The sequence below is a fragment of the Dunckerocampus dactyliophorus genome, chromosome 14 (assembly GCF_027744805.1).
Source record: "Dunckerocampus dactyliophorus isolate RoL2022-P2 chromosome 14, RoL_Ddac_1.1, whole genome shotgun sequence".
NCBI classification, from domain to species: domain Eukaryota; kingdom Metazoa; phylum Chordata; class Actinopteri; order Syngnathiformes; family Syngnathidae; genus Dunckerocampus; species Dunckerocampus dactyliophorus.
In genome coordinates this window covers 2,026,325-2,048,820 of record NC_072832.1, presented here as the reverse complement: position 1 = coordinate 2,048,820, position 22,496 = coordinate 2,026,325, and the positions used below count along the sequence as shown (strand labels likewise).

Genomic DNA, 22,496 nt, shown 5'->3' with positions numbered 1-22,496 from the left:
GCGGGGTCAAACGTATTGCATGCCGCAGTCCTGCTGTAGTACAGTCCACTTAAGTACAGTCCACTTATTTCATCACATTCTTTTCTGCAGATTAAGTCGTCGCTACCCGTGGAGCTCGCTGTCATTTTATCCCTTAATGCTCAAAGCGGTGTCCATCACATCCAAGATGAAGGTGCATCACAGAGGACAGTGCAGCAGATTTGCAAGAGAAATATCCCTAAGCCCCCCACCCCCACACAGTTCAGATATTGAAAGAAAATGGCGCCACCAGAGTATAGGTTAAGCCTTGAAGGGCGGCATTAGTGGAATATTACACAGAACTATGTGCTCTCGGCACTCTCAGCAGGGCCCATGAGGTGCATGGGAGCTGCCCAACTAGTCCACATGTGTTTTGCGGATGTGGGGAAGGCCTCCGATCGTGTTCCTCGAGGAATCCTGAGGGGGGTGCTCCTGGGAGTAATAATTCAGGCGGTTTGCTCCCTGTACGACCGGTGTCAGAGCTTGGCCCGCATTGCCAGCAATAAGTTGGACCCCGCCAGGGCTGCCCTAGAACTTCTAGGTGTAGCCAGGGCGTTGAGGGGATCCGGTTTGGTGGCTGACGGATTGTGATGATGTGGTCCTACTGGCTTCATTGGCTGGGATGAGAATTAGTACCTCCAAATTGGAGTCTGTGGTTCTCCCCCGGAAAAGGGTGGAGTGCCATCTACGGGTCGGGGATGAGATCCTGCCCCAAGTGGAGGAGTTGAAGTACTTCGGGGTCTTGTTCACGAGCGAGGGAAGGATGGAATGCAAGATCAACAGGCGGATTGGTGCGGCGTCTGCAGTGATGCGGACTCTGCTTTGGGCCGTTGTGCTGAAGAGTTAGCTGAACTGAAAGGCAAAGCTCTCAATTTACTGTCCGATCTACGTTCCTACCCTCACCTATGGTCATGAGCTTTGGCTAGTGACCGAAAGGACAAGATTGGGGGTACAAGCGGCCGGAATGAGTTTTCTCCATAGGGTGTCTGGGCTCTCCCTTAGACATAAGGTGAGAAAGCACCTTATGAAAGCATCCGGGAGAAACTCGGAGTTGAGCCGCTGAACGTCTGCATTTAGAAGAGCCAGATGAGGTAGCTTGGGCATCTGGTCAGGATGCCTCCCGGACGCCTCCTCCCTGGGGAGGTGTTCAGGGCACGTCAGACCGGTAGTAGGCCTCGAGGTATGACCCAGGGCATGTTGGAGAGAATATCTCTCTCAACTGACCTGGGAACGCCTCGGGATCCGTTGGGAGGAGCTGGATGAAGTAGCCGGGGAGAAGGAAGTCTGGGCTTCCCTGCTTGGGCTGCTGCCCCCGTGACCTGACCTCGGACAAGCGGCAGAAGATGGATGGATGGATGGATGGATGGGTAAAAGCACAGGTGACAAAGTAGGGGTGTATGGTATGAAAAAATGTCACCCTTCTGTGTGCAGCCGTTCAGGAGTAGTTAGCTTACACAACCTTGATATGTATGATATGATATGCACTGCAGTGCCAAACCAGAATAATTAACATTTGTATTGTATAGATAGTGCAGATGTACCTAAATGACAGAATGTATTACTCAAGCAAACATCTGTTGAAACCTTCAGGAAAACACACAAACACACAAAAAGCAGACCAGCAGTGTTGGTAGCTGATGTCATTGCTGATTATTCTGGCTGAGCGGAGTGTGTTTAGAACAAGCAGCGGACCAGCAGCGCTTGTATTGTTACACTTGATCCCACACTGTCCTGACAACACAAAAAACACACAAGACTACAAAGCCTCAGGGGCACCGAGCGGCGGGCCGCTGCCAAACACCTTCGCCAAATGTTATTTTACACATACAAACCCCCATGTTTGTGTCAACCGTCACCGTCCATCAAGAGTAATTTGTCTGAATTATTTACATTCTTGAACAGGGGTGAGCAAAGTACCGTTTTGTCGTTTGGCCCGGCCCGCCTGACATCTACAAGAGGGTGTTGGACGCTCCTATCTGACTGTGGTAGGTTGCGTTCTCACGATCGACCACTGCCAAAACCCTTTGCTTAAGCTGTAACTGTAGCGCCACCATGTGGTTCAAACAGCACGCTTGCTTCATGGAGCACTTGCTAATAATACACTCCTGAAGATAAACACAAGGCAACTGACACTAAATTTGCATAAATGTGCAAATAGAGGCACGATGCCGACCTTTTGGATTTGTCATATGCAATTTCTTGGCAAACCGAATGTTTTGACCGCTGCACACGTATTTTCTAGGGGTGTCGCGAGATGAGACGAGACGAGATTTTATCATTACTTTTAAGAAAAGTACAATGCAAAAAATATATGACATCATATTACAATCTACTAATATAATTTCTACTACGTTACACTCTTCTGCACTCTGTGTGTATGCTAGCGGCCCCGCCTCCACCCACAGAGATAAAGACACTGTGTGACTGACAAAAGGGCTTGCTCCGTTCATGCCGCTGTTCTATGGAAGGAACGCAAGGTGCTGAAACCAATGCACAGAGTGAACTCTCTCCTGCCTGTTGGGAGGCGAGAGTAAAACAGACACACGCAGATGGCAATATATTGAGGCCGGCAAAGTGGAGTTCATTTTCATTTATTGTGTGATTCATTCATCATTTATTATCGTCCCAGGCCTAGTGCCTATGACATATTTTTTTTCCGAACGAGAAATCTTGTCACGTTATAATCTCGCGAGATCTTGTGACACCCCTATTATTTTTGATAGTGAATGAAAAAGTCAAGTTTACTCATACTTGTTTAACTAAAACGGACGCTAAGTCTTCCTCAGTTGCTCGATTCATGAAGTCAAAAGTCACGTGACATGTAGTCCAGGTGCAAAAGTCCAAACCAGGAAAACAAACAAGCCTTCCGCCCGTTCTGAAAGAACCACATTCAACAAGCTAGTGCAGGGGTCACCAATGCGGTGCCCGCGGGCACCAGGTCGCCCCCCGCGACCACATGAGGCACACCTGCTTTTCATTCAGGTTTTCAGCTAATAATGTGAGAACACTAGAAAGAAATGCATTGTCAAATGCAACATGTGAGTTGTGGACACCAGCATCTTCTTCATGTTCTGGTAAAACAAGCATGTTCACTTTGTTTGGGCTGCAATAAGCTATGAAAAGAAATGCTACAAAAATGACTAGCTCTGAGTAGCCATTTTCATTTCGTGAAAGTAGCTCTCACAAAAAAACGTTGACGACCAGTGCGCTAGTGGTTAGTCTAGCTTAGCATTAACACGTGCAATATTAGCTTCACTTGCTCGATCCAAAACTGAGCATCGTTTTCTTCTTTATGACATTCGTGGTGCCCCCAGTAGGTTGCGGTGAAAACGCTTTGGAAGACATGCTATCTGTCAGACATGTACCGTATTTTCTGTACTATAATGTAACATGAATAGGTGGTATGTGAACGAAACATATAGTTATTCAAATAACTATAACCTAAACAACATAACTAGTTTACTTGCAGCTTGCAATCTGCAGAATATGATTTTCATTTTGGGGGCATTTCTGTTCCGTCTTTCTCAATTGAAAAAACAAACATATACGTCACTCCGGAGTAGCCTATAAATCGCAGGGTCAGCCAAACCATGAAAAAAAGCGCACCTTATGGTCGGGAATATACGGTAACACAGATACAGTATCCTCAAAGTTTGATCATCATTTGACACGTGGTCAGTTATTCATTCATAATCACTTATGGACAATTATTTGCCAAGTGCCACCCACGCCCCTGCAGATGTTTTGCTTGATGGCGATTGTTTTTCCACCCAATTTTGCTCAAATCTTGCACCAAATTTGGTGGTGTTTCGGCTTAACACCCTAAAGTGACAGTGTTTCTATGACATATTTGTCAGAAAAATACTAGCAATAGCAAAACGAGCAAAACGCAATTCCACCTGTTAGCGTACAGTAGTTCCACCAACACATACATACAACGCAACTCTTCAGGTGTATCTCACGTAAACAAACCAGCGAGAAGGTACACAAATAAAATCTGGTCTCATCCCGGTAATGATCAGTCAATCATGTTGCTTTTTCAAGGTGGTGCCACATGCAAACTTCCAAAAGGAGAAATCTTGGCAGTACTCACTTGCGTCGGGAAGCCTGCACCTTCCTCCACTGCCATGTCCTCTCTGTTTACACTCTGTCCTCTCTCTTCTCTATGAAGAGGCGTGAAACCTGAGTCCACAGTGGACCAGCCTGCCCACCAACCAACCAGTCACCACTCAATCAGACACTCATCCCAACCTCGTGGGCATCCATCCCCTTCAGGCTGCACACAGATTGAAATGATCAAATAAAAGAAGCTGGAATAAAAGGTGCTGCATATATTTCCATCTGTAGCGTGGTCCTGCAGAGCGGAGGATGCTGAGAGGGTCTCCACTGGTGAGTAAACAAAGCACTAAGCGCTCTCCACGCTGCAAAATCCCCTCTCGGTCTATTTGTGTCAGCGAGGTTAAATCCCACAGCCTCTTTCCTTATAGCACCTTACAGCGGGGAGGGGAGCACCCTACTAGACTTACCATAACAGCGACGGATTCTCCCTCCCTGTCCGCCTCCTTCCCTTTCTTCCTCACCTTCATTGACTCTGCAGCAGCACAGGAGGAGGTGGTGGAGGAAGTCTTTGTGGTGCTGGTATCCAAGGTTCGTGAAAATAGACGCCGGAGCAAATACTTCAGCTAAAACGACTACGCTGGGATGTGTCAACCCCACCCACCACCTCCATCTCCAAGCCCTCCCTCCCTCCCTGGCTTTTATCCCACCCACTGTCCCTCTTTTCCCACCCACCCACCCACCCACTCTCCCTGCCTCCCTCAGCCGGTGCAGCCAGCATGCGACTCTTTGTCATCCTGCTGATAAGCCCTTTTCTTCCCAACAAAGACCACGTGTGCGTGTGCGTGTGTGTGTGTGTGTGTGTGTTTCTTGATGTGCTCCAGAATTGTTTAAAATTGATCCAGCTATATTTCATCTTTTTGATTTTAAGTGTATTTTATATGGCATGTATTTATTTTTCTAATGATGTTATTCATCTATTATTTATTTATGTCATTTTTTAATATTACTTTTTAACATTTATTTTTGTTTTTATGTATGATTATTAAAATGATTTTAGCTGTTAGTGTTTCTTATTTTAAATGTTTTTTCCTCTTTGTTTAGTTTCTCTGATAATTTCTATTTATGCATTATTTACTTACTTTACTAATTTCATGTATTATATATGTATTATTTCAATTATTTATTTATTCTCAGCAGCCATTTTTATTTTATTTTGAAAATTTTTATTGACTTAAATATGTTTATTGATCTACAGTAGTTGCGCTTTTATTATTTGTATTATTTAAATACTTCTTTTTTCCTTTCCTATTTAATTATTTTTCTAATTACAGTATTTTTAGTGAGCTATTTCTTCTTTATTTGCCTTAAAAAAAAAATTAACTTTTTGAACACTTTTTTCACTCTATTTTTTTATTTCTAATCTTTTTTTGTCTATTATTTATTTCCATTTACGTTTATATGCCATTTCTTTATTTTTCAAATTATCTTATTCATCTATTATTTATTTGCTTCTTTATTTTTTAGATATTATTTTTCAAAAAAAATTCTCCCTTTATATTAATTTTTCAAATTATTTTTATGATGTATTGATTTATAATTATTACCATTATTTTATATCGTAGCATTTCTTATTTCAAACCATGTTTTCCTCTCTGCTTAGTTATTTTTCTAATAATTTTTATGATTTACTTATTTTTATGAAATGATTTATTTATGCTAAGCAGCTATATGTTTATTGATCTACTGTAGTTACTTTTTTAATCATTTGTATTATGTTAACACTTCCATTTTTATTTTTTTCTATTTTTTTCTAATTACCATATTTTGATTGAACTATTTCTTTCTTTATTTCCTGTTTTGTTTTTTGTTTTTACATTTTTTAAAAATTATTTATTTACTTTTTTAACACTCTCTATTTTTCTTTTTTTTTTAATAAATGAAATTTCATTTACTTGTTTTGATTATTTATTAGTATTTTTCTTCTCATATTCTCCCCATGAGAAAATGGTAACATTTCACCACAGGAAGTGAAAAACCAGCAATTGCGGCGACGCCAAGGTGGTTTACAATTAAATGTGCTCTGCTTCTTCCCCCTCCTTTTCAGACATCATGTTGCATTTTGCAGACATTGAGCAAGAATCCTGAGTATTTTTGTTATGTTCGATAGTCACATGAAAAACACAGCAGCACTGCCACCAGCAGACACGTTCATGGGGTGCACGTGTGCCCCCATTCAACCCCTCTCCCCCCAAAAAACAGTCAACGGGGACGCTTTAACTGGGGATTAGGAGGGCTCTTACTTTGGTATTAGGGACACCCCCGCTGTCCTCCCACCTCCGGGCCGAGTGGCAGGGAGGGATGATCCAGTGCTGCTCATACCTCCACACAGGATGATAACAGCTGAAAACACGCACACACGCTGACCTATAGATATTTAAAAAGAGGGTGGAGCTGATCGGTATCGGCTTGCAAGGGAATAATAATATGGCGGAACATGAGGCGTAGCTAACGTATATCTTTTAAGAGCTACAGTATTATTGCACCTGTGGGCCAATGGGCGCCTCCCAGGCCAGGAGCCACTGGCTGAACGAAGCTTGTGGCACATTCAGAAAATACAACGGTGGTTAATTCATCTCACGCTGGCGTGTCGTAAGTTTAATTGTTGTTGTTTTAAACATAAATAAAACAAAAATGGGCTTGTTTTATATCAAAATAACAATTTATTTACAAATATAACACCATCAACTATTTACAGTTTTCATATTTGGGACTGAATTATGTGTGTGCATGTGTGCGCTTTAATATTTCCCTACAATGGGTAACCTTCTGCACGCTACACTCCTACACGTTCTTACGCTTCCTCCTCGCTGCCGTGGGTGTTTTTTCCATCCACATTCGCGTTCACATGCCGAGCTCTTATCAAATGCACTTCTGCCACCTTGTGGCCGACGCACATTAGTGTGCAGTTGCGTCACAACCTCTTTTTGCCTCCCGCGCAAAAACCCCCCCATAAGAGGCGTATAAATACGTCTTTGGGATCGAGCGTTGGGTTTTATAAAAACATAGGAATGTTTTGAATGAGTTAACTGTTATTGTTTGAAAATGTTAACGGTAACAGTGGCTAGCTTATTTTTACACTTGCATGCCGGTTAAGAATGTTCAAATGTGACATAAAATAGTGCCTTTTGGGTTGACGAAGGCGTTATCGTGGGCACAGTTTAACCCTGGAACAGATGAATGCTGTTTCCAATCATTTTCTACGAGGAAAATGTGCTTCAGAATCTTCCACTTTGGCATAAAAGGGCAGCTGTCGTTGGCAGGACGCGAGCCTTCACAATAAAAGTCAACTAAAGCCGGACAAAGAGACAAACTAGAGGGTCTTTGCTCCGTCACATGGACTTGATACAACTGATATCATGGAAAACCTGCTGCCTTTTGTTGGTAAATGAATCAGGACACGCAAAGTCTTCCCATGAGAATGGAAGCTGGCTTGGGGAGTAATGCAACAAAATTCACCAACGTTCGACTGTATTGCACACACACACACACACACGCACACACACACACATATAGAGAGGTCATTGTTCCAGTAGAATGGCGCCGCTTGCATCACGGGTACATTTCAGCGCTCTTAGTCAGCGCTAGTGTGAGACATTTGGAAGGAGAGTGAGACACCGAAGGAGCAGCGAGCTGACAGAGGGAGCGACAGATGCTCCCGACGACCAGAGGAGGAGGAGGAGGAGGAGGAGGAGGAGGACGAGGAGGAGGAGGAGGAGGAGGAGGAGGTGACTTCGACGTATGATTGGTGGATCACAAGCAAGATGGTTCACCATAACGCCGCAGTGAGCAGCCTTGCTTGGGAAGGAGGGGAAAAAACACACAAAAAAATGCAGGGTTGCCATGGAGACGGGGGAGGCTACAGCAGAAGAGGACTACTTACGGGAAAATGATCTGTTTTGTCTTACTGTGCTCCTTTTATTCTCACCAAGCACGTTTTCATCACAGTTTTTTGTACAAGAACGTTGAGCCAAACTGGCGTATTTTAGGGGCACTCACACTTACTCACTTTTTTTTAGGGAAAGTTGAAAGATTATTAGCTATTAATTTAACCAAGTGGTGTGTTATGTATGTTATGTTGTTATACTGTATTTCATTTAAAAGAATATGTGCACCACATCACAGACGAATACAAATGTTCACTTGTTCATTTCCAAAAAGTATATTATGTTATGTATCATTAATAACATTATATTTCATTGAAAATAATACGCCAATAAATATGTATTATTTAATGTATTATTAAATTATGTATTAGTTATATTTCATTGAAAATATGCAAACCTAATCACCTTAAAATAACATACAATAATAACATAACAATAATGACAATAATTAATAAAACAATATGTTATGTATTATTGCTATATTCAACTGAAAATATGCACATCTAATCACTTTTTTTTAAAAGTAGATATGAATAAAAAATGTTGATCATGTATTATTGTTATATTTCATAGAAAATATGCAAACCTAATCACCCAAAAAATAACATAAAATGTGCAACAATGACTAAAATCTACAGTACGTATAAATGTACTGTGTAATATTAATAATGCTGTATTTCATTGAAAATAATATTCAACCCTCATCACCTAAAAAAATAGCAAAATGCAAATGTTAGATATCAATAAAAAAAAAATTGTGATGTATTATTGTTATATTTCATTGAAAATATGCAAACCTAATCACCGGATAATAACAAAATGTACGATAATGACAAACATGTATATGATATAAAGGTATTCTGCATTATTTATGCTATATTTCATTGAAAACAATAAGCAACACTATAACAGTGAAATATGAGATATTAAAATTCTGTATTATATACATTTCTGATGTCTTGAAATGAAAAAGGAACGTGTGAAAACGTCCAGTATTTTTTTTCGTCGTGTATTGTTATTATTATCATTATTATTATTATTATTATATTTTGGAAAATAATGTGCAAATCAAGTCACGATTGTGCCAAATATTTAGCTGTGCTTAATTCTGTAGGACTTTGCCGAGCCCGTCACAACCTGCGTAGAAACCCAGAGCCTCGATGACTGTCTTGGCTGAGCTAATCCGCCATCTCTCGTCTTGAACACGTTCAGTGGCACTAAAGACCAAGTCGGCCATCTCGGAGCAGCTGTAAAACATCTAAGCTCTTTGGCTATTCTGCATGCCACAATACGTACACACAAGCAACACACAGCTGTGGGGTTTCCGTGGTGCTTGCTCAAGGGCACGGCTTCCCTCCTGTGTCACCATTGGCGAGGGAGAAGAGGAAGACGGAGAGGAGGGGATATTCCTGCAGGGGAAACCTGAAAGGTTCCAGGATGCTGGTCAGCCTCAGATTTGAATTCATCTGTTCCAGGGTCAAAATTGGCACCGTTATGAAACCCTTGTCAACTGAGCAAGAATCCATTTGTCATATTTTGTGTTTTTAAGCATAAAAATAAGTTAACCACGCGATAAAACACTACATTGAAACTAGCTAGCGACTAGCAGCCAATGTTAGCGGTTGATTCCGCTTCCACCTTTTGGTTTGCTACTGTTGTTTCTTTTACTGTTTTTTTAGGGGGGTTGCTTTTACTCATTTTACAACATGCTAACCTTTCTTTTGCCTCTTTTTTCAAACTTTAAACTATCACGCAAGTATAAAACAAAAAAAATCACACCATCACACACACAATTAGTTAGCGACTAGCAGCAAATGTTAGCAGTCGAGTCTACCGCCACTGCTTCCTTTTTGCTTTTGTAATTGTTTATTATTGTGTTATTATTATTGGTTTATTTTTAGCGTTTCTGCTGGTTTTCACTCACATTTTTTGCAACATGCTCAGCAGCTGTATTTATACAGTTTTTTCACTTCTGTTTTTGTGCGACATTTTGCTTTGATTTGGACTTAATTTTTAAAGTTTAACTTTATACGTCTTTTAGTTTTTTTTGCGTGAGAGGAGGTGGGAGGTGACAATGCAGCTCCTCACCAACGGATTAGGCTTGGGAGCAGTTTTAATGCCATAAAAACGTCCACTAGGTGGCAGAAGTGCATTTGATAAGAGCTCGGCCAAGATCATGTGAACGGAAAAATCACACTTGACAGGAAGGAGGAAGCGAGAGAGCGTGGAGGAGTGTAGCGTGCAGAATGTTATGCATTGTAGGGAAATTTTAACACATGCACACGTGCGCACATGTGTGCACACACATAATTCAGTTCCAAATGTGAAAACTGTAAATAGTCCATGGTGTTATACTTGGAAATAAATTGGTATCTTGATGTAAAACAACCCCTTTTTTGTGTGTTTATGTTGTGGTATAGTTGTTTTGGTATCTAAGCTGTCACAACAGCAACAAATATTTGTGACAGTTGTGTGAAAGTTCCATGTTTGTGTAGCCATAGAACGCAATATTCTGTGTGACTGGAAATATCAGTCAAAATGGTCCAAAACAGCCGCAACTGAAGGGGATGTCTTATGAAAAATGGCTGTGACTGAATGAGTTGATCATCGTACAAACATACGATCCTAAATCCTAGAGGAGTGAATGACAGTAATGAAGCAAGGGGGCTTAATTATGCAATACAGCAGGCGTGTCCAGCCAGGACCAAGGACAAAAGTGCTGAAGCAAATGGTCTGCGTGGATCTTTTCCAGCAGACCAGTCAGCTGGAAAGGAGAAAGCACCTTGTGATCAATACTTGTCCTGCCAAAAAGTCAAGTGTAAAAAAAAAAAAAAAATGGTCGTAGGGTGGCAGGGAGGACATGTAGTGAGGACTACGAAGAGAGGCGAAAAAAAGCAAGGATGAACAAAGTAGGAAGGAGATAAACGACCTTAGAGACAAATGGTGAGTTTGGAGGGAGGCCAGGGATGGAGATGAGTTATCGCTGGCATCAAGTCAAAGTCATGTTGGCTGTCAAGCTTGTGGTGCTGAGCTCCACCATGACATCCTCTTCCACAGTCCAATACTGGACTCTGCTGGTCACTTCTGACAACGCAGGACGCTGCCTGCAACGTTTGTCCCCATCTTTATCTTTTTTTGCTGATTTTCTGATTTTTTGAGGATGAGCACACAAGCACAATGAGCACATGAGAAGAGGGGCTGCACGGTGGTCTAGTGGTTAGCACAGTCACACTGGAGATGGGAAGACCTGGGTTCGATTCTCTCTTGGGCATTTCTGTGTGTAGTTTGCATGTTCTCCCCGTGTGTGTGTTTTTTTTTCCAGGTACTCCAGGTTCCTCCCACATTCCAAAAACATGCATGTTAGCTTCATTGGCGACTCTAAATCGTCCATAGGTATGAATGTGAGTGAGAATGCTTGTTTGTCTATATGTGCCCTGCCATTGGCTGGCAACCACGCCCTGTCACCCGAAGTCAGCTTGGATAGGCTCCAGCCTGCCCCCGTGACCCTAATGAGGAGAAGCGGTGTAGAAAATGGATGGCAGGACACGAGAAGAGGGGTGCTACAAGTCCTCTAGATACTCAAATAAAAATAGCATCCGTGGCAAGAGGCGGTGCGGCGAGCGATTTTAGCTCATCTTTGGCAGGTACGGCACACCGGACCAGAGCCATCTGGACCCCCCACCATCGTACATGCAAACACTCATGAGTCACGTTATCAGTGCACCAAACACACTCTGCAAACATGTTGAAACGCGTGAAGGTGTTGATATCGTTGTAGTGCCAAATAGTGGCTGCGATGCCGTCGGTGCGCGACAATTTATGACTGTGGGCGGCACTTTTGCTTTAAGAGTCGTATGGTGCTAAAATCTGTGACTGACATCATTGTGAACCCCTCCCTTCCCTTTCCTGCGTGAGGGCGTGTCGGCCGACCCTGGGTGACCCCACGTGTCCAACCATCCATCCATCACGCACGGGCCGAGCTGGGAAAGTTCAAACACGACCAAGTATTGTGTCATTTTGCCTCAGTATCAAAAGCCCTAACTGGTCGATTCAGCAAGCGTGCGCGCGTTGCTAATGGCTGAAGTGGACATTTTTACCCTTTGCTGTCTGGAGGTGAGGAACCTACCAAAGGTGAAAAGTCCACCGAGTGTCAACATGGCTGACGCGCAGTGACAGCCACCTTGTCAGCAGCGACGCCACCAACAACGCCAGTCAAATTGTTGTGTCTCCGTGCATCACGTCTGATGCTTCATGCTGACCGCTGACAAAAGGTCTGCACCGAAGGCACAAAACTTGGCCATTTCCTGGTGCTTAAGGTCGCCTGTTATGCAAAAGTCACTTTTTAATGGTGTTCTATCAGCAACGGGCGTCCCGATAGAGCCAGATGACGAGCACCAAGCTCGGGAAAACTCCATCATCTCCTTCTCTTGTTTGCTCCACTTGCAAGAAAAACGCTTGCTTTTCAACTTGTGGCTTTCATGACAGCATGAAGGACAAACATCCATCCTCATGGGCATGATGCCACCTCTGACCCGCCCCTTTTTATTAGATGAGACCACAAATTTGGAAAAACAAACAGTCAGGCTTCACTACACATCCTAAAATAAAGCTACACCCGCTATCCTTCAGCCAGCGACAGACACCGAAGCTGGAAGTTTGATCTTTTTGTCCTTTTGCAAGCCCGTAGACTAACATAGCATGATATCACTGCTAAAATGTGCCATTGCTTCGGACATCCCTCATCCCTCGTTCATCGCGGTTTCCTTATTTGTAAACGGAATATTTTCATAGAAAACCTGTTTTTGACCTTATAAATTACTTTTTTTAGCATTATTAGAACCATCAATTCATGAAATAACACCCCTATAGTCACCGTTACACGCCTATTACCCAATACAGCAGACATCATAAGAGAAAATGTGCCATTCAAGACATAAACAAGGCTCGTGCTCGCGAATGTTGTAAAATAATTCATACTTTCCGGCGATGAAGTCTGGCGTTTGTGTGTCTCGCCGACCATTAGAGTAACATTACTGACACCTAGTGACCGGTGTAGAACCCTACATCTCATTCTCTGCATCTTTGAATGCATCATCTGAATGTCTTATATTTGTATTTTACATTATTTTGACATTTTTATGCTTGAAAATGCTTAATTTAGGCCGGAAATACGTCAGCTTGGCTTCAATATGCATATTTGTTGACTAATAATAGTCCATATTCAACCACGAAACAACCCGCAGTGGAGTGAAGCCATGGAATTTGAACCGTGAAGTAGCGAGGGATAGCGGTGTATGTAGAAAGCGGATAAAATGCATAAACCAACAACTCATTTGCATTAAATCTACAGACACATAACAGTGTGCTCCCATTCTGGTTTACAAAACTGAAAGCACTTTTAAACTGTCTCAATTCCAACAGCTAAGCCCGATTAGAGATAACACACCGCCAATATACGGGACATTTTAAAAAGAAGTTGTACCCCCAAGCTAACCCATGCTCATGCTAAGGAAGCGAGCGTTACCTAGCATACCCTCTAATATCCCGCAGCTGTTTTTGGGAATGTGAAATATGAAGCGCTAACTTGTTCAGGCCAGCAACAAATGATCATTTTGTGGTTGATAGCGATCCCGTACAGCGCGAAGTAAAGTTCTGGCAAGAGCATTGAGCTTGGAGCTGAGCTACTATAGCGTCAGCTCGTGCTAGAGATCCCCAATTAATTGCTCTGCCTGGGGGGGTAAACATAACGAGTACAAGCAAAGCCTCTCATAGCACAATTCAACACAAAAGACTAACCTCGAATGCTCGCATTACACCCACTTGGCAACCTGCAGTTGATCTTTCTGTCATTGTGGATTTATGAAAGTGATGATGCTTGTTCGGCAAGTCAGAAGAAAAAAACATTTCATCAGCCCGATGCGTGAGAGATATTTTAGGTATTTTAAATACAACTGAAAAATACATATTTTTCATATAAAAAGTGATTTCCTCACAATAAAAAAGTGTAAAATCCAACTAAAATGAAGGCTTATTAATCTTAATATATACAAATGAAAATAAATATTTTTTAATTTAAAAAAGTGATTTCCTAACAATAAAAAATAGGTAAAATCTAAATAAAAGAACAAATGATTATTATTATTATTATTATTTTATATTATTACAATAACAACAATAATAATATATTAAGTTATTATATCAATTATATAATATTATAATGTTATTATATAATTGATATTTTACAAAATACAATAATAATAATAATAATATTTTCACTATATTAGGGTGTAATTTTAGCTAGATTTTACACATTTTTTTATTGTGAGGAAATCACTTTTTTATATAAAAAAATATAAATTTTTCAGTTGTATTTAAAATATCTTGGCTCAAATATTGCTTACTATTATTATTGTTATTAGTATTATTATGTATGTAATAATGTAAATTATATAATAATATAATCATTATGTATGTAATACATAATACACATAATAATAATTATGTATGTAATCATATAAATTATGTAATAATAATAATAATAATAAGAAGAAGAAGTAGAAAATGAATTGTACAGCAATAAAATAAAATTAGATTTCAATTGATTAAATGTAAACTTTTCTTTACAATTAATATGAAAACATTTATTGATTGATTGATATTTGCCAGGATCATACAGTGCATTTGAAAACAATACATAATGACGGTGATGGGATAGATTGAATGAGGAAGAAATGAAAGGAGAAAAAAGAAGAACACATGCAGCCCACCAACGAGTATACGGATGAATTTTCTCCCTTGGTGCTCTCACACATGTGCAGCCATGAAATAAAAAAAGAATATCAATCCCACCTCAGAGCTACAATCAACCTTTTCCCCGTCAGCTGCCATTACGCTGCAGCGGGCCTGCGTGCTTTTTATGGACGCACAACAACAATACAGAGGTAGCAGATGACAAATCAGATTATTTCAGCGAGGCTTGTACTTCTTGCACAGAAAATGCCAAGGCCGGGCTGGAGGTGAAATACAACCCAATCATAATAATCGTAATAATAATAACACACGAGCATGGTGAGACTGTACTGCAATGGAGAGTACCTGTTCATGGTAAATGACCTTGTTTGAGGCAATGGAGTCCTTGCCTCTATTAGCTGGACATAGAGGGAGAATGATGATGCAGGATCCCAAACAAAACCTGAGACATTCAGGCCGGGCGTGCTGTGCGTGCACCGACAGTATGTTTGGAACTCCATTCGAGAGAGAAAGGTGCAAGATGATGCATATTTTTTTCATCTAAACATGAATCTGGGCGCCCTTCTGTTCCCAAGGAGGGGGGGTTGCACACATAACACACAGCCCGAACTCCCCCCTTTTCCGCCATCCTCCCCCAACCAACACCGGCATGCATGAGCACTAACTGTGAAGATGTGCGATTACCATCGATCTGTCCGAAACGCAGCATACTTCCTCACAGCGCCGCAACCAGCTGTGGGGGGCTTTTTCCCCCAAATTGAGAGGCTTTTTCCGGGTGTAAAAGCGTAAGAGAGTGGGCTGGATGGCGGATCCACTCAGTGCTAAATAAGACTTATTATATGTACTCAAAGAAACATGGACATTGTTTTGTTAAATACATTGGCGAAACGTTTGTTTGTGGCAGTGCAATTCTAGTTATCAGCACGTGTGACAGCGGAGTGGCAGGTGGTTAAGTGGACGACCAGGGGAAATGGTGCACGGGTGGGGGACAAAAAGAAAAAAAAAAAGTAATTATCAAGCCGAGCAGGCGTGCATCCCAGGGGTCACACAGACCCACTGTGTGTGTGTGTGTGTGTGTGTGTGTGTGCTTGGGTGTGTATGGTTTCAATAGAATGAGCTTTATCTCTGAGTGTATGTGGAGCACCTGCCATTCATGCAGAAATGCACACACTTAAAAAAAGGGTGAATCAAATAATACAAAATATGTAAAAATGAATGATGAATAAATTAAGAAACTGATTTCTTTCCAAATAATCCAATGCAATTAAATAATACTGTATAGTGGTGCCTTGGTTAACGTCCGCCTCGGTTAGCACGTTTTTTGGTTACCAACCAAAGTTTTTGCAAATATTTTGCCTTGGCTTGCGTTCGCCGCGATCAATATATTCAATATTTGCACGTGATCGTGCAATGCACTGTGGGCCGCGGGTGGCATTTGAGGACAACAGCGTTTGTACAAGTATCAGCGCTGTAGAGCGGTACGCGATGTAACAAACACATGGGCATCCAGCTAAACGTGTTTTTGCAAAGGCACGGCTGGGACTTGGCCGCTAATTGTCCGTAAGTCATTGGCCGTTTGTCTACTGATCAAACGACTTTGAGGGCATTTGTATAACATGCAGGCTAGCACGTCTTCTAAAGCATTTTGAGCACAAGCCATAGGGGTCATTTACAAAAGCCGAGTGCTCTAAATATGCTGGCTATACTGCACACTGGCTTATGCTAGTACCGTGTACTCCATAAACACACACACACACACACACACGCACGCACACACACACACACGGACATTGAGATTTCTGTCCCACTGGTGTCTCTTTGGGTTTCAACTGCCTGATATCGTCCTCTTTCCCTCCATCCTCGGCAGCCCCTCCCCCCATTCGTCGCACCACATTTATCCACAGTAATGACATCATTACAAAGCATGAACATCCAAAATGACACGTCCATTCCTGTATGACCGACTCACTTCCACAGGACGCCACTGGAGTGTGCAGGTGTACCTAATAAAGCGTCCTTCAAGTGCACTATATAAAGCAGTTCAAAATCAGGGCACCCTATCATCAGAGCGAGCACGTGTAGGCAAGAAAAGACGCCTCCTCTCACCTTCAAATGACCTTTAGGCTTACCCTCAAACACTCCAATTCTTTGCAGCTCATCTTATCTCCCTCTCTTCTACACAAACGCTCGGCCAGCCTCTTTCGCGCGCTCTCTATTCGTCCTTATCTCCTGTGCTCTCTCCTCCTCCAGTACCTCCATCTCCACTCCTTCCCGACTCTTTAATAATGCACTCTACCAATTCACCCGGCGCCAACGCTGCTGGAAGACGCATGTCAGCGTTTGTGCAACAAGGCAACATGTGCAGGACTGGCAAATGTACATCCAGTTACTCCCTCGGAAGAAGGGAACAGGACCACCAAAAGAGATGGTCACCAATCCTTATTACGAGCTGTGGTTCCTCCTTCGAGAGTAGATAATTGCACATAGACATAGAAAACCCTCATGTAATCACATTGTGACCCGCACTTCACTAGCAATCCCGATATCAACCGATACAGATTGTCCGTATGAACAATTTAGCAGGCTGAGCAGGGTTGTCACAAGATCTCGCGAGATTAGAACGTGATGTAATTTCTCGTTCAGAAAAAAAAAAACGTCTCGTGGGGACCCAGCCTGGGACGATAATAAATAAACTAATGAATCACACAATAAATGAAAATCAACTCAATATATCGCCATGCGCATGCGCGTCTGTTTTCCACGTCTCTCGCCTCCAAGCAGGCAGGAAGAAGGTTCACCCTGTGAATTTGGAATTATATTTCTGTTTTTGCAGCCTAACTACGTTAGCATTACAACATTGAGGGAAAAGTCTGATGGGTTCGTTTGTCAGTCCGCATGTATCGTTTTCTCACCATAAGAAAATTCATTCCCGTTTGTCTGGAAACGTTAATTCGGGAGAAACAAACTAGAGTTTGATTCAAATGGACTAAAGGGTGCTTGTGTAAAAGCCCCCCAACTATTAAAACCGACAATGTTAACAATCACACAAATTGACAACGTAAAAATAGGAGAAGCTTGACTTGTCTTTTGGCGACACCCCGTCTGGCCGGTGGCCCTGTGGAGGATGCTGCAAACATTCAGTGACACTGGGAGGAGTTCCTGAAGCCAATGCAATTAGCTGAGGCATGCATGAGCACCGAATTCATTAACCTCCATCTTTTATGAGCTGCTCACGAGGAGGAGGAGGATGAAAAGGAGGAGGAGGAGGAGGGATGCAACACGCGTGTCGGCTTTGTTTCGACCACACCAGCAAGTGGATGAATAGACGTGACAATGCCGACAAGCCACAAATAGCAGACAACGGTATTAAAACATTGGCTAATGGTCTAATTCCTTGCCTCAAGCTGAATGTTGATTTCTCCTCCTCTTGTTGCCACTTTTGCCAACAGGCTTGGAGGCTGACATCCGATTTCATTACATCGTCGTGCTTTAGACGAGGACTACACCATTTTTTATCCTTAGAAATGAGGTCGCCGTTCTCTGGGAGCATTTCGTCACACACAAACACACTTGCTCAGGGCAGCGGCGCCAACTCGCCCTGGCCGGCGAGGCTCGCTGGGGTTTGCGGTGCAGCTTGGTAAGTCAAATGAACAAAACTGCACGTTAGTGTGAAGCCCTTTTTGTGGCACTTTGACACACACAGCGATGGTGCTGAATGATGAAGGCAGCAAGCAGCTATCTTGAGAATTCAGAGTGCAGAAAATGGCACCAGGATGTCCAAGAAATATCCCAACAAATGATTTAACCCGCCTTTTGCACATGACTCATATACAGCACGAGAAACACAACACATCTATTCTCCAGGTAAAAGTAGGACAGAAGCCCAGCACATATCCTCGTCCTCATTGCTGTCTCTGGGAAAACCATGAGGCCTCCTGGCTCTAGAAAATGTCATTAGCTACGAGAGAGAATGTGCCGGGGTTTTCCCCATTCAGTTAACAACCACACTCAAGGTGCTCGCTTTCTCTCGTTATATGCACTCATGAAAGGATATTCGACAAATTGCAACGCACTGTTTTTTAAACAAAAGCCACTTAGGTTGAGGTTTATTTGGAAAAAGCCTCCCTGTCTAATGAAAAAATGAAACTACGGCAAAATACAGCATGTGTGATAATATTATATTATCACACCAGTACCACACCACATCAGATAATAAAATTCATACCGACCGCTGTCAGGCTCTACAACACCTGCAGCACCTGAACCATGTTGTAGTCACGATGCATTCTTTACACTGTTCTCTTTACTTGCGTATCTTGCTTGCTTGCTGCTGTAACAAGTTAATTTCCCCGCTGTGGGATAAATAAAGTACATACATACATACATACATAATTTGGCATTCAAAATGTTATTTATATACGATGGAATGAATTAATCTAATATGTCCTGACTGCTTTTTGCTTAATGTTATTTTGAATTTTGGAATGCTGTGAAAATACTACACCAAGCCCCTTTAAAGTAATGGGAAAATTTGGTGTTCTTGTGGCAAATTTGTACATTTTTCAACACAATGTCACATTTTTTGTTGGTGTATGACTTTTGAGGTTTGTGCATGTGCAAAAAAAACTTGTTAGGTGCAGAAATGCTTAAATTCCGTTACTGAACAATAACGCGTGCTAATTTGAAACTCTAATGAAAGTCAAACATTTCGATAATGTGAAATATTCACATTCATGTCACGTTTCATTGCAAAACACAGCACTTGTCTTGGGTTTAAGTGAAATTTCAATACAAGTGCTTCAGCTTTTAGTCTCTGACTTGCTCATGTGACTATTTTCTATGTATCCAGTGATCCCACAGGTGTTTAATGCATCTACTTTATCTTCCAAAAAACAAGTAATAGCAAGAATTTGGCCTCTGACACTCCAAGGACTACATTAGTCCCTCAATGAAGTGAGTGGTGCCTGATAAAAGCTGCAGGACTCAACCAAAACATCTCCCACACCCCCATTTATTGGCTCGTATCAATGACTTCGCTCATATCTAATCAAACGTGCATTCGTGCAACCGAAGCAGTTTTCTGCCACATGTCAACAACACCCAAGAACTTTGCTCCATGCAAGCAAAATATAGTACGCGCAGCGCCGAGAAACACTTAGTCATAGCAGTTTGATGCAAAGACGTTAGTCATAGCATTGCATTGCAGTCGCAACGTGATATGAGGGGGTGCAAGACTGCAGTCAGTATATACGGTACGTACAGCACACACCGATTTTGGATGTTTACCCCCTTACAAAGACATGAACAAGCCAGAATGTTTGTCTTATAGCTCATTCTGGTCTTGTGCGGGTCTACCATCTTGTCCTGCAGGTCCTTTGACAGCTCTTTGAAACACTTGACGGAGTACGGTGAGTTTTTGAGGCTCATGGTGCAGCACCAGGCAAACGGCAGCTAACGTAGTCAACGCAGTCAACGTATGTGTGTGAGAGTCAGAAGGCTAAGCAAATAAGCCAAAAAATGTTTGAATTCACCAGACTTTCTCAGCGGTGGAAGACACCGGGTTCTGCAGACTGCTCTCTCACTTGGAGCCCAGCTACTGCCACCTGGAAGGAAGTATTTCATAGCCAATAGCCCCTGCCATATAGCCAACAGCAGGGGTGCAGCCAGGAATTCTGGGTCCCATGAAAATAAAATCACGTTGGGCACCCCCTTTCTATTTTTTTCTAATAATAATAACGCATTAGATTTGTATAGCGCTTTTGAAGGCACCCAAAGCACTTCACAATGAAGTGAACCCATTATTCATTCACTCCTCAGTCACACACTGGTGGTGGTAAACTACATCTGTAGCCACATCTGCCCTGGAGTAGTGTGATGGAAATGTGGCTGCCAATTCGTGCCTACAGCCTCTCCAACCACCACCAAACATTCATTTGCATTCATACACCAGTGTGGGCAGCACTGGAGGCAAGGTGGGTGAAGCGTATTGCCCAAGGACACAACGACAGTTACTGGGTGGAGGGTTTCTTTTTTCCCCTTATGCGGCGCCCCTGGCCAATAGTACTCATCATAAGGATAAAACCCAGATCAGAGCACTGCTATAAATGTATTTATTATAACTGTAATTTTATGTTATTTTTCAATGGATTTTTAAAAAGTATTCTGTCTCTCTCTCTGTCATGAGGCAATACTGTGTAGCCGAATTCTAAGGGTGCTGTGGCCTCCGGCGGGTGCCAAAAAAAATCAAAGTCCGCGCCCATCATCTTTGTACATAACTTTGCATGTACGTAGTAGCACGTACTTTTCAAAATAGTTATATGATTTTGTTTTTTCATATGCCGATAAATGCCTTTCGACGCCGATCACAAAAGCCGATAACCTGTGGCTAGCACCACTGCAGCCCGCAGCAACCCTTTTGTGCAGTGTAGTGTCTTGCCATAACTGACGTCTTTGGCAGTGGCGTCCTCCCACTTTCCCTCAAAACAAAAGCAATCATGTCTGCCGTGTGGAGCCTGACTGCTAACACATGCCACAAAAACGATCTTGCAGCCGTAGAAAGCTTTAATAATAGAACCACATTTGACAGAATATGGTGAGTTTTGGAGGCAAACGGCAAACGACAGCTCCGCCGTGTGGCTAACACTCACCCGTAAGCTAATAACCCGAAAAATAATTGAACTCATCGAACGGGAACCGCCTTTCTCAGCGGTGGAAGTTCGCCAAAGTCTCCTTAAAGAAGGCGTCTAATCCTCTGGAAGTTTCACGAGTTGTCTTCAAAAAGTAAGTCAAATATGTTTCTGTCGAAATGAAGGTGATTTTATGGTTCCTTTTTTTCATATCATATAGCCAGAAGCAGGGGTGCAGCCAGGAATTCTAGGTCCCATGAAAAAAATCTACTAATTCCTCATTTTATTAGTAATTCTGTATTTTTGGGGCCCCCTGGCAGTCAAGGGACCTTGGAGTTGTCCTGACTTTTCTCCTTTATACGGCACCCCTGTGGTAAGGGTATTTATATTGTATTTCAGATTTTTAAAAATTCATTTCTAATTTGTTTACCATGTAAATTGGGTTTATCTTTGAAATAAAAAGACAAGAGTAAAAGCAACGGCTCTCAATTCCTTTTCTAAGCGTATGTAAATCGCCGATGAGGGGGGTGCCATATAAAATCTTGCCCCGGGCGCCACTTTGGGTAGGGCCAGTGTAATATTCTACCATAAACATTCTGAACTGTTCATATCTGTGTACACTTCCAACTCAGCCGGGGATCAAATACTTATTCTCCCTTCCGTCTCGTATAACTACGGCTTTTTCCAATTATGTAATGCGCTTTATTCCACCTTAAACCCCACATTCCTCACCCGGAGAGCATGTAGTGCAAAGTCAAAGTGCAATCATGGCCAAAGTGATGCAGTTAAAGACTAATTCGATGCAACGCTACACTTCAGTACACGTAGCATCCAATGCAAGAGCATTCTGCAGAGATGAGAACGTGCATTCCTTCTTATTCATGGTTACTATGGTGCAGGTGGCCTGCGAAAATGATTTGGGCCGTGATGACCGGCTCGTTGTTTACGCTCAGGTCAAATAACATCGCCAGCAGCATAATTTAAAACCGAGGCCCCCCCCCCCGGTAAAGTACAGTAAATGTCATCGTTACTGAGCAAGATCCCTCACGGTCAACTCCAGCATTCAGCAGCCTTCTTTCATTAAACTCAACCACGTCAC

General features: G+C 42.3%; 1 protein-coding gene across 49 annotated transcripts in view; it reads right to left on the bottom strand.

Moving 5' to 3' along the window:
• The window catches only part of LOC129193688 (ankyrin-3-like), a 137,322-nt gene that overhangs the window by 73,661 nt on the left and 41,165 nt on the right, over nucleotides 1-22,496 (bottom strand). The window contains exon 1 of one of the 49 annotated variants that reach the window (XM_054798169.1): nucleotides 4,545-4,730. The exons of 47 other annotated variants lie outside the window; for them this stretch is intronic. In XM_054798169.1, coding sequence (XP_054654144.1) covers nucleotides 4,545-4,604 — 60 coding nt within the window. In that variant the 5' untranslated portion in view covers nucleotides 4,605-4,730. Of the gene's footprint in view, nucleotides 1-4,111; nucleotides 4,499-4,544; nucleotides 4,731-22,496 lie in introns of those variants that run through there. One more of the 49 variants, XM_054798177.1, reaches the window with a different exon arrangement.